Source organism: Vigna unguiculata, chromosome 3 (assembly GCF_037176805.1).
Source record: "Vigna unguiculata cultivar grain cowpea cultivar isolate G323 ecotype 2 chromosome 3, ASM3717680v1, whole genome shotgun sequence".
Taxonomy (NCBI): Eukaryota; Viridiplantae; Streptophyta; class Magnoliopsida; order Fabales; family Fabaceae; genus Vigna; species Vigna unguiculata.
In genome coordinates, this window is record NC_140794.1 from 45,279,682 (window position 1) to 45,291,940 (window position 12,259).

A 12,259-nucleotide genomic window follows, 5' to 3' on the forward strand; every position below is an offset into this window, starting at 1 on the left:
TTCAAGGTTTTTAATGGTTATTATTGAGATATTATCATGATCATTTATTATTAATTAGAAGATATTTTCTTAGTCTATTTATGAATATAATTATAAATAATATTTAATTGAATATTATTTTGTGGATATATAAATGACCGACATATGAATAAAAGAGGAAGAAATTTCCTTACTCTACTTCTTCTTATTCTTAACCGTTAGAATATCATATTTATGTTTTAAGCCTTAAGAAATTCTTATCAAATACGTTTAACCTTATCGGAATTATTCCAAAAGGTGTCACAAAAGATAGTAATTACGTCCCATTTCACTCTATAATTGCAAATTCATCCATGAATAAATTAACCTAAAACCTAGTGATAATGATGTGGTTATTGCCTTGTGATTACAAAATTTAAAAAAAAAAATTGTATAAAAATAATGAGACATTGTTAAACTGTATTCTAATGAATGGGTGGAGTGAAAATTTATGACTCAAACTAATCTTCCTACTACAATGAATGAGATAAAAGATCTTTATATGAAAGTCATTCAAGATTTCTGATTTCATGGGTTATATATCATTTCACTTTCTTTGTGTGTTTCAAATTGTGTTATTTTTGTTATTATTGTTTTTTAACGTTATTTACGATACATGTATATTTTAATTATTAATGAAAGCTCTTTTAGTTTTATTTATTCTTAGAATAATGAATTATTATATTTATTTCTTTTAACAATCGTAAAATTATTTTCTTAGGAGAATTTATAAAGAGTTTATATAACAAATAACGTTACTATAATATTTGAAGTCAGAAATTGATTATAATTATTATCACTTATTTTTTATATATACATATCATCGTTAATAAAAATAATTTTTAATCAAATCAAATTTTAAGAACAACCTTTAGTATTGATTTATATTAAAATATTATTAACATTTTAAATGTTCTAAGTTAAAATTTATTAATTTATATTCATATAAATTTTATGTATTAACATAAACAATGATTAATTATTTTAATATCCATATTTTTATTAACAATAATATTACTATCAATAGTAATTAATAATGAACTTTTTTATTTCATTAATAATATCTATAAACGAATAATGAAAATATTGACTATATTGATGTTTCTCCCACATGTAAATGTTATGTCTAATATATATCTTTAACATCCAATTTAACATCCAATCTGATAGGTTTATATTTTATGGATTATGATTATAGTTGTGGTTATGGACTATTTTCAACAATCTCTCCTCAAGTATGAATGTCTTCGTGTATATTGTGCATATGGATATATATATATATATATATATATATATATATATATATATATATATATATATATTTATTGAAAATAGTTCAAGTGTGAGTCAAAATCTCACATTGAATATAATAGACAAAGTTAAACACTATATAAAAATAAAGACTCATAACACTATTGCTTTAAGATTTTAGTGTAAAACTGGTGTCAAAGGTCTTATATGTGTAAAAGACTAATGTCATATAACCATGTATATGCCGACCACAATCTCTCAATGTCTATGAATATGACCTAACAGTGATATCAGAGCCAATGATTTGAAGTGACTGACCGCATAACTATAACTAAAAAGGGGTCATTCATACACCCGAAGGGAAATATATCATATGAAAATGAGAAGAAAAAAAAAATAGTGTTATGAACATTCACACTTGAATTATTTCCAACACAATCAACCTAGCATTTAACACCCAATCAAATATTCAAAATTTACTAATTTTTTTCAACTTATAATAATATTTTGGGGAATGGGATTAGTTGGGTACAAAAATTGCAAATATAAGATGACTAAATGATAAATGGTATCAAATAAATTTTAATGATTTTTTATATATAAATAGAACAGATTTGAAAGGAAAATTTTGGCAGGAAATACCAAATCACCAACAAAATTCTGTTCATGCTTACTCTCTATCTAATCATGTAGATGTCTTGTTAAAGACTACAACAGAAAAGTCTTGACATCACTACCCATTAATCTTAAAGCTAATTACAAAGTTTATTCATGCCAATGCCTCATACAATTGCTCGATGATTCAAGATGAACAATTTTTTCCCAGAAGCTTCATAATATTCAACTAACAGCATCATTGTGTTTTTCATATATGGACCTATCATTAAAATAACATAATCAAATCATTTGTCTGAAAATTTTGTAGTTAGTTGTTATAAAATATTGGAACATATAAAATGTTGGAATGTAAAATATTACCGAAAAGCAATTTACTTGACTCTTTGATGCCCTCAAATTCTCCACCAGCTCTGCAATCTCAAACTGCTTCATCACTGTAGCATGAAGCACCTGCAGTAATAGCACAAATTATAAATACTATGAAGTTAGAACAGTTAACAGAAAACTGATGAAAGCATGAAGAAATACCCTCTTAGTCTTTTCAAGGTCAAACTCAACACTTTTAATTCTATCCAAGGAACTCATAAGCATTTGCTCCTTCTCCAAAGGTATGCCAGCAGGTTTGTGGCTAAGTTCCCCAAATGTTTTTTCCAATATCTCAAGACGTTGAGTACATTGAAGAATATGATTTCGTTCAGAGAGTGTTTCACCAGCTTCTGTGAGGTTTTTGTTTTCATGCTCCATGGCAACAGAAGGGTAAATATTGTTCTGTGTTCTCCAAAATTCTAATCTTAAACTGCGGAAGAACATCACCAATCTTTCCAAAAAGTAGATAAGCACCCTCGACACATTTAAGATATTTGTTTGCTCCACTTTTTCCTTAACAAAGCTGAACCAACTTCTGACTGAAGTACCTGTAAAAAGTATGAACTTTGGTAAAGCTGTTAAGGAAAATACTGATGCACTTACTAGTGAAATGGACATGCACAAATGTTTACAACTTGGTTTCCACATAATATATATAAAAACACACAAATGCTCCAATAATATCAACTAAAATACCTGCATCTTCTGCATTTTCCATACAAGAAGTGTTCGCTGTATCATCATTTTGCAGTGATTGGCCCCGAGTAATGTGGAACTCATCACTTTCGAGCACTTTCTCAGCTGCAGAAGCTCTATCATCACAACAACTGTAGAAGTTATCTGCTACTCTAACCTACAGACGAGTTAGTCTTCTGAATGATTAAAGGCTCTAAAACAAGGGTTAGAAGCATGTATTAGACTAGGTTAGGTTAGGGAACTAACTTCTTCATGAACTGGAGCTAAACGAGGAAAAGTGAATCTGCTTTGACTGATGGAGGAAAAAGAATCCTCAAGATCTGACCCAGAATCTGCAGTTGATGTATCGCTGCACTGTCCCTGGAAGATGAGAAAAGGAAGTCAAAAACATATAATTTTAGCAGTAAATAATATATACAGGAACTATATATGAAATCCTAACCATCCATGTCAAGAAGATTGAGACTTGCCTTCTGGGAGCGTATCCAGAAAGAATCTGAATTCTGATGTTCATTGGACATTTGGGTGTTTTCTCTCACAGATGTTCCCTCCACATTATGAACCACCTAAAATCAGAACACCTAAATTAGTGTCCCAAAAAATACACAAAAGCAAGAGATAGCAAAGCAACATTACCTTCATGATATCAGGATCATTCCATGGCCCTTTACTAGATCTAAGACATCCACCTTCTCCAGGACATGTACATGACCCACCTAAAATTTCTGGCAACTGGCTGTATACATATTTATAAATCATACATTATTAGACAACAATTTGATTAGAAATTATAAGGTAGTATGAGAAGTGCATACCTAGAGTCAATGATATCCAGTAATTTACATGTAGACTTAGGTTCCAGAACCTGCAAATTTAGGTTGGTACATATTATCATCAGTATGACTTTATGAAAAGGAATATGAAATGCCACCAGCCAAAAGCTATCCCTTCACCTGTATCTTTGCAATGGTTTTCGCATCAAGAAATTTCTGTGCAGCAGGCCAAAGCATCTTCTTAAAGCCGAGACCAGCATTGATGATATACATTCGATGTAATGTCTGCAATGAATGTTGATGATTTTTATGCACACAGGAAGATGAGTGGAAAACAAATTGCTTTGGAAAAGGGAAGGATGAAAACCTCAGGATAGTAACTGTTGTCTATTTTTGCTATGGCAGCTAATAGACTTGCAGCAGTAGGAGAGAAATTTTTTATTCCCTGTATTACAAACATTATCAAGTTAAAAACTGAAAAATGTACTGAAAACGAGGAAGATAGTGAAATTGAGAAATAGCTGATTATGGACAACAAACTATACAACTTGAGGCACATAATTTCAGAAAAAACTTGAGTGATACAATGCAACTTACCAAGCCCTGTACGTCCAAAATTGTTGTGGTTGATGAAATCCTTCTTTTGGCTGCAATGGAACATGCTGGAAATTTTTCTTGCAGAGCCCTCTCGAACTCTTGGACATGATATTTCAAATATCTATCTATTGTGGTGATACGCATCAACCTACTTGGATGAGCTTTCCCAAGCCTTTCAATGTAAACTGGTCTACCTTCCTTATCAACTCCATGATACCCTTGAGGGTAATGCTGCAACACTTCTTCCAGCTCTTCAAATTCAAAATCCTTCAAATATCAGAACACCATTAGGCTCAACCAACTAAGTCATGTTTCGATACTGCATTATCCTGATTCAGAACACATGCTTGTTCTGAAATATACAAACATCACACAATTGTACCAATCTGATTTAAGAAAAATTAACACAACTAATTTTATTTAAAGATACAACTTAGATCCCCTTGCATTATCCAAACCTGGGAAGTCAAACTCACGGATAGGGTGCCAGTCTGTAATGTGAACAGGCTATAGTTTGAGTAATCAAAATTAATATCATAAACATCTACCAATTTACCTGTGTCAAAAAATTTTAATTGAAGTTTCTTCAGAAAATGCAGAGAAAATTAATCATTTCTTCAATTTTAGAGTGAAATAACTATTAATTGTTGATTCTGACAATAGAAGTGTGGACCAATACATAACTGGTAGCCAATAAATAGTTAACCGACACCCACAAGCAAAAACAAACAAAACCACCGAACCAATCCGCCGCACAATTAAACGCCACCTTAATCATCTCAAAGCCGCTGAATTCATGAATCCCACTTCGCTAATCATAGTCCTTATTAAGAAATTATAAGAAAGATTAAAAATAGAAAGAACGAACTGAGGTTGGTCCACCCAAATAGATTTGTTTTAAATATTTATTGTAAAGCACAAAACTTTTTTCAAAATAAAATATTTACACCAGCACAAAAGTCTAACCCATGAACTATGTTGAAGGTTGAAACAACTTTCTACCTAGCCCTGAACGTTGAACTATAAATCATTTATTGATTTTCAGTACTGTATTAAAAATCCTTATCTAGTAGAATAGTCAAACCCTCAATAAATTACCTGAAGGATGGCGTCAGTTCCAAATTCTTTTCTCCAAATTAGCATTTCTTCCCACATCTGCATTGTCTTCTCAATGTTAAAGTCTCTTGCTTTAAGAAACCTACCACCGACCAAAATGCCCATTCAGAAGAAGAGAGAGAAAGTAATCAAAAAGAAAAGAAAAGAAAAGAAAAAGACCTTAACAATGCATGATAATCATCATGGGTGGGAGGCATGAATCCCTTCTGCAGCAGTCTCTGACGCAATTCCTGCACCGCAGATTCCTCTTTCGCGTCTCTCACATCCTCAATGGGAACCCTGAAGTCTATCTTCCTCTTCCCTCGTTTCTTAAGCGAGTGCGTGAATCTGGAAGACGCGTTTATGGCCTTCTTCTTCAAGCTTCCAATTCTGGACCTTCTTCTCTCCTCTTCCCAATTCTCAGCTTCAACACCACCTCCTTCTTCCACCCCTTTCAACAACAACAACCCACATAAAAAAAAATTGTAACTTAACGAAATACAAAACGAAAAAGGAACAAAATTGGAGTTGAGTTGAGTTGCATTTGCATACCTGACATCTGCTAGTGTTGAAGATGGAAAAGGAAGGATATAGAGTTATGAGAAAAGAGAAGAGAAAGTTAATAATGAGAGTGGTGTTTGTATAAATGTTGGCAGGTTCATGCATACATAGGAGCAATTAAAAGGACAACATTTAATGACAAACGACAATGTGTGTGTTGAGGTTGTGGATCTCACCGGAAGAATATATGAGGTTTTTTTTTTGTTGTTGTGGGGAGAAAGAAAGAGAAAGAGAAAGAGAGAAAAAAAATAATGTGATGGATGGATGTGTAGACCAGCACGCTGCTGCGCATAGCACAGTATAGACACTGCACATCTATAAGTTGACACGTGTGGAAAACAAGCATGCAATGGTAGAGATCCAATCTTTCAAGTTTCAACACTTTAAAAATTAATTTCTAGTTCACAATCCTCCTACAAAAGTAAAAGAAATTAATTTTTGATAAAATAAACTTATATCTAATATAAATAAATAAAAATTAGTATTTTATGTGTATTATAAATAACAATAAATGTCTTACTTATTCAAATAATTTATTCATATTTTTTTAATTGAACATGTAAACAAAATTATTAAATAACAATTAACTTTAAAGATAAAAAGCAGTTAGTAATTATAGTAATGGATTTAAATGTCAATTTAAATATTAATTTATTGTTAATTAAAATCTTAGAAGATAATATTAGAAATTAATGTAAATTCTTGCTAGAGATTATTTATATACCTATAATTCTTAGTTTGTAAATTAATATTTATATTAATTGGCTAATTAATTTTTTGTTTTTAATATTAATTGATATTTAATGATTTTATTGTAATAACGTATAAAAATTATATACATTTTCATAACGAACACGGTTTTCATCTAATATAAATAAATACGGTCATAATATTTTTAGAGACATTAATTTTACAATTGCTTTTTTTCATGTTTGGAAGTTTTACAGTAAATATTTTATTTATTCGTTTTTATGAGTGACAATTAATAATGCCTCTTGGAATTAATTATTTTTAGATTAAAATGTTTACGAAAAGATCAATCATTTCAACGTAGAAAAGTATCATTAATGATCCGTGTTAAAAAAATGGACTTGAAGAAACAAAAGAAAGAAACAAACGAAAGAGGTAAAAATTGTTGGAAATAAATATTATTTACTGTATTTATTAATATTTTCAAATATAAATGTTATTTTTAATTGTTATTATTATTATTATTATAATAACACTAATAATAACAAAAGAGAACTAAAATAAATAAAAAATACTCACAATTGATTATATGAGTTATTGTGGTTTCCTTTTTTCTCTCCTTCATTTTAGTAACATCAAGACTTCTTTTTTTCTATAAATTCAAAAAAAATTATTTAAACCAAATAGTATAAATTATTTAATTTCAATTCAATCTAAAATGCATTACATTAGACCTCCATGCTCAACTTTTTTTTAACAAAACAGTCGGACCGTGGGTTAGTCCGTCAAGTTCATGGGATGGATGGGTTGGACTAAATCGGGTTCGCAGGTTGAAAACTCTATCCTATTCCAATTTTTTTAAATAGACTGACGGGTTGGCATATCGGGTTGTGTCCATTTTGTCATCCCTAAATAAGAAAATGTAGTTGCACTCATTACAACATTGCAATCATAAAATATATTTATATACATGGAATAAACTACGCAAAGACAATGTATACAATTTTCAAAGTTACTATGTGCTTGTAAATGTGCTATAAAAAAGATGGATGTAGCGTGAGCCAAAAGTTTATGTTAACAAGTACAAACCTTGCTAAATAATTATTAGTGTCAGATTTACATCGTGCACGTATGTGACTCTAAAATAACGGATACTAATTGATTAGCGTCAACTTTGAAGGGTCAACTCTAAGTAGGATTGACTTAGTCAACTCTAATTTATCATTAATTTTTAAATAAAAGCAATTTAGCATTAGTCTGACCGACATTAATATGTTTGTATTTATAAATTTATTTAATTTAAAGTTGATTTTTCCGACACTTAATAAATATAATTTTAATGTTAGTTTAATTTTGATTGGAGAATGCTAATAATAGTAACTTAAAAAAAATCTAGTGGAAAGTCTCCATATTCAACAAATATAAATGAAAAAAAAATTATAATAAATGAAGGAGATAATTGTAGATGAATGTGTATGAATGATGTGAATGTAAGTGAAAGAGATGGGTATGAATGAATGAGATGAAGACAAGATTATGGATGAAGAAGATAAGGAAAAGAATGTGGATAAAAAAGATGAGAAAAAAAAATGCCAATGAAGATGTGTGTGGAAGAAAGAGATGAGTGTGAATGAGATAAGTGTGGATTAAAAAAGTGAGTGTAATTAGATTTATGAATATGAATAAAAACGATGAGTGTGATGAAATTTATATAATGATAAAAGGAAATTATAAGTGAGAATCATTTTTAAATTTAAATTAAATTAAAAGTAATATGTAATTTATATTCATTTTCACCCACACATAAATTTATAATATATATTATAAAGTATTGATTTGATCGATATTAACTAAAATAAATATAAATAAAAAGTCAAACTTATCTATTTTTAATATTTATTTTAGTTAGTGTTTATTTAACTCACATCAATTTTATTTATTTTTAATATTTAATTTAATTTCTATAAATGTTAAATCAATACTAATTTATTTTAATTAGTGTTTATTTAATAATCGATACTAATTTATTTTTGTCAATACCCGTAAAGCTAATAGTCATTATTTATTTTTAATATTTATTTAAATTAACATCACATAATTATTTAAATAGTTATTTATTAAAACAGTTTTCAAAGAAAAGATACTCATTAATCCACACCTTTTTCTCAATTTTGCAGTTCTAGAAGAACAAATGCGTCTTTATAATCCCATTTTCAAGATCTCTTTTCTAGAAGAATGAAAGAGTAATTAAAACAAAATAAAGTGTAAAATTGAGTTTACTTTAAATAGAATTTACGGGAAATGCAAGGTTTACAAAATAAAAAAGAAATATGTGTAAATTAACATAATCAATTTTTTTTCAATACAAGTGACTAAATTACATTATGAATTAATTATAAAATATTCATATTAAATAAAATATATTTATTAATAATAAATAAATTTATCTCACTTTTTTACTCATTATATCTTCATCTAATCGAAACTATCTTATTTCTATTTGTTTTACTCTCTTCCTTTTCATTATTCAATTCAAATAGAACCTTGGTTGTTTCTTTCAGTGACACGACAACAAAACATCAATTAAGAGAAAATCACCCACCACCTATATGAACAAACCTCAACACATATATGACTTCTTCCCAAAAAAAAAAAACCCTAGATGTTAGAACTTGGATTAATTGTTTTATGCTCAATTCTAATTAAAACAACTTTTCAATCATGCACACGCGTCATAAACAATCTATTATAATTAAGAAATAGATCTTTGGTAGATGGAAGGTTGGGGAAGAAGCTTAGACTACTAAGTTACAGCAGAAGAAAAGTTAGATGGGTAATTGTTACTGAAATAATGATTATGTGATATTACAACTTTCAAGCCTCGTGTCATGTCTTATCTTCCTTTGCCCTTATATGTCACCACTTTCCCCCACCTCCAATGTCTTTTCCTATCTTATCATTTTTCTTTTCTTTCACCTTTTTTTTTTTCTATTTAGAGTACCTAAATTCTGCTATTTTTCAAAAAAAATTACTTCGTTTTTGAATATCTAGTTCTGGAAACAAGATGGATTTTCAATTTTGCACTTTTAACACATTTTTAGAGACACTAAAAACATTAATTGTGGAGCAGAATATTCTAACTTCTATGTTCACTGGAAACGAAGATTAAACCAAATGATCGTAGTCATAATATTTGAATTTCATATGTGTATGAAAAATATTTATTGTATAAGAGGTTAATTTTTTTAAACAAATTTCAAAATTTAGTTCTTGAGTATCAGGATTTGAATTTCTTAAAAATAAATAATGTTTAACTTGATTAAAACATTTTTTTTCAAAATATCAATTATATTACTAGTAGGGAAAATGATCTTTGAACATCATCGTGAAGCAAAACAAGTTGAACACACAATGCCCTATGCAAGTTACGAAGCAAACAAGACCTGTAAGAAAAAAAAAAGGTTTCTGTCTTTTTGACTTTTCTTCGTGAGAAGGGATGAAAAAAATGACAAATTTACGTCTTTGTTGGTTAAAAAAATTATAAACCAGTACTTTAACATATTTTTACTAAATCATCATTACATCATCAATTAGCTTTTATCTCTATTCGTGTTCTCGTTCCACCTAAATTCATCCACCATGAAACCAAGGTTTATCACTTTTCTAAGACAAGTTCAAATTTCACTTTATAAATTGGTTTCACTGTTCCCAAGCCAACACAAGGTTTTTTTTTTTTTCACGAGTGGTGATAATCACACATAACTAGATCACATGTTGTTGAAATTCAGTCTTGTTCTATCACAGTAACACTTGAATACTGCATGGTTTCTGAAGCATTGATGAGACATTTATGAAAACGGAATTTGACCTCTTCACTTGCATGCTGCGAAAAGCACCATTAATGCTAGTCAGGTAATACAAGGTATCGCTATCACTTTTCCCCACAGAACGTGACACCCTCTCTCCAAACGGGAACGACAAGTTCTTCCACACAACCTTTTTTTTTTTCAATTTAAGAGGAGAATCGAAAAGTTTTATATAAAGTATATTTTCTGGCTGTTTGGTTCTCGAAAAACCAGAACATATTCCATTGAACTAAACAACAAAGACAGGTGTGTTTTTGTGAGGTGGTTAGAATAGAATAAGTAGGAAGAAGAGAAAAAAAACGATGATTTGTCTGGGTGTGGCATTCCTGATATGATTCTGGGGCTACAGTATAAAAGGTGAATCGCAGAAAGTGAAAGTTGGGAGTCCCCACGCATGATAGCGCAATATCAATTACCATCTTTAATGCCGCAAGAATAATGTAGACATCAAACTGGCGCAAATTTACTGCATACATTCTAGATGCATAAAATGCCAACCACAACATTGCAATTTTAAATCAAACAATTCTCTCCAACACAACTCTGTCTTTTCCCTTTCCATGGCTTTTGGTAATGTGAGATAAGATTGCTGCATGTGCATGCTGCTGCATCAGGTTTCATCCCAGAAATATGAGACTGACATGCATGATGTTTGGTTTTGAACATGGAATCTGTCTGTTTGAACATCATTAAACTGAAAACTGTTTTATGGTTAATTAGTGGTTATTTGAACGATGATGATGGATATGATAAGATGTTGTTTGTTTGGTGGAAGTGAAATGGTGAAAGAGAGGGACAAGTCGAGTGGGTTGCATTGTGGATGGCAATGTCTGCCCCCGAAACCCGAGAAAGTGGCAGTTAGTAGTCACTCTCAATTTGGCTCAACTGACATCATTTATTGCACACAACAAATCACACATACACTTTTTGTGAACAAAATTTTACAGCCATTAATTTAAATCCCTGTTTTTGGATTTATCTTTCTAATCTATTTTATTTGTTACATATCAAAATTCAAAAATATACTTTATTTTTTTTAAGTCAAGATGAATTTAACTTAAACTTCATCTACATGGTTATGTTTTGTTTTATTCTATCAGAGAAAAAGACAGTTACACCTTTATTCTTTAACTTTTAAATACGATTTTAGTTTACTTGTTTAATCTTATTATCTAGAGATATTCTATCTTCCTGCTCCGGAAAAATTCGCAATTTTCGTTCAACTTTTCATTTTGCGCATGTTAGAATATATTTTTTTCATAAAATTTATAATTTAATTTACTAAATATTTTTTATACTGCCTTAGATAAATATACTAAGAAGCCAATTGAATTAAAACAAAACACACAGATTAATAGAATATCAGATAAAAGTATAGAAATTTTCAAAAATAAAAGAACAACTATCTTTGTTTTCAATTGAGGCTACTAAAATTGTGAATCGAAAAAAAAGAATACAATTGCTTTAGTTTTTTTAAAACTCAATTTAGTTTTAGTTAATTTAGACTATAGGAACTAAAATACACTAGTGCAAAAAACTTATTTCACTTTGTCTGTTATGTCTAGTTTTAGAAAAATTGAAGCTTATGAAAACGTTGTGACATTTTTTAGATTATTGAGAATGTTTAGGTTTCGATTTTAACAAAAATTGAATTATATACACATTTCGACTTTAATTATCTAAGAATCGGTGTCTAAAAATTTTCACTAATATCAAACATGTCATTGG

General features: G+C 29.5%; 1 protein-coding gene across 1 annotated transcript; it reads right to left on the minus strand.

The window, feature by feature from the left end:
- Positions 1 to 1,835: 1,835 nt before the first annotated feature.
- Positions 1,836 to 6,233, minus strand: LOC114176513 (phosphatidylinositol/phosphatidylcholine transfer protein SFH13-like). The gene is made up of 14 exons (XM_028061576.2): positions 5,967 to 6,233; positions 5,595 to 5,865; positions 5,418 to 5,517; positions 4,320 to 4,586; positions 4,090 to 4,167; positions 3,903 to 4,007; positions 3,765 to 3,814; positions 3,586 to 3,685; positions 3,420 to 3,515; positions 3,196 to 3,309; positions 2,950 to 3,106; positions 2,416 to 2,801; positions 2,248 to 2,337; positions 1,836 to 2,146 (listed from the first exon to the last, which is right to left on the minus strand). Exons 1-14 carry the CDS (start codon positions 5,971 to 5,973, stop codon positions 2,135 to 2,137), a joined length of 1,833 nt encoding a protein of 610 aa, XP_027917377.1. The 5' UTR covers positions 5,974 to 6,233; the 3' UTR covers positions 1,836 to 2,134.
- Positions 6,234 to 12,259: the final 6,026 nt, after the last annotated feature.

What these genes read in the sequence shown, in the direction of transcription:
- LOC114176513 (XM_028061576.2), bottom strand. An exon ending in CTGGATATCATTGACTCTAG is followed by an intron (nt 3,686 to 3,764) that starts GTATGCACTTCT and finishes ATATGTATACAG; the next exon opens with CCAGTTGCCAGAAATTTTAG. An exon ending in GGAAAATGCAGAAGATGCAG is followed by an intron (nt 2,802 to 2,949) that starts GTATTTTAGTTG and finishes TACTTTTTACAG; the next exon opens with GTACTTCAGTCAGAAGTTGG.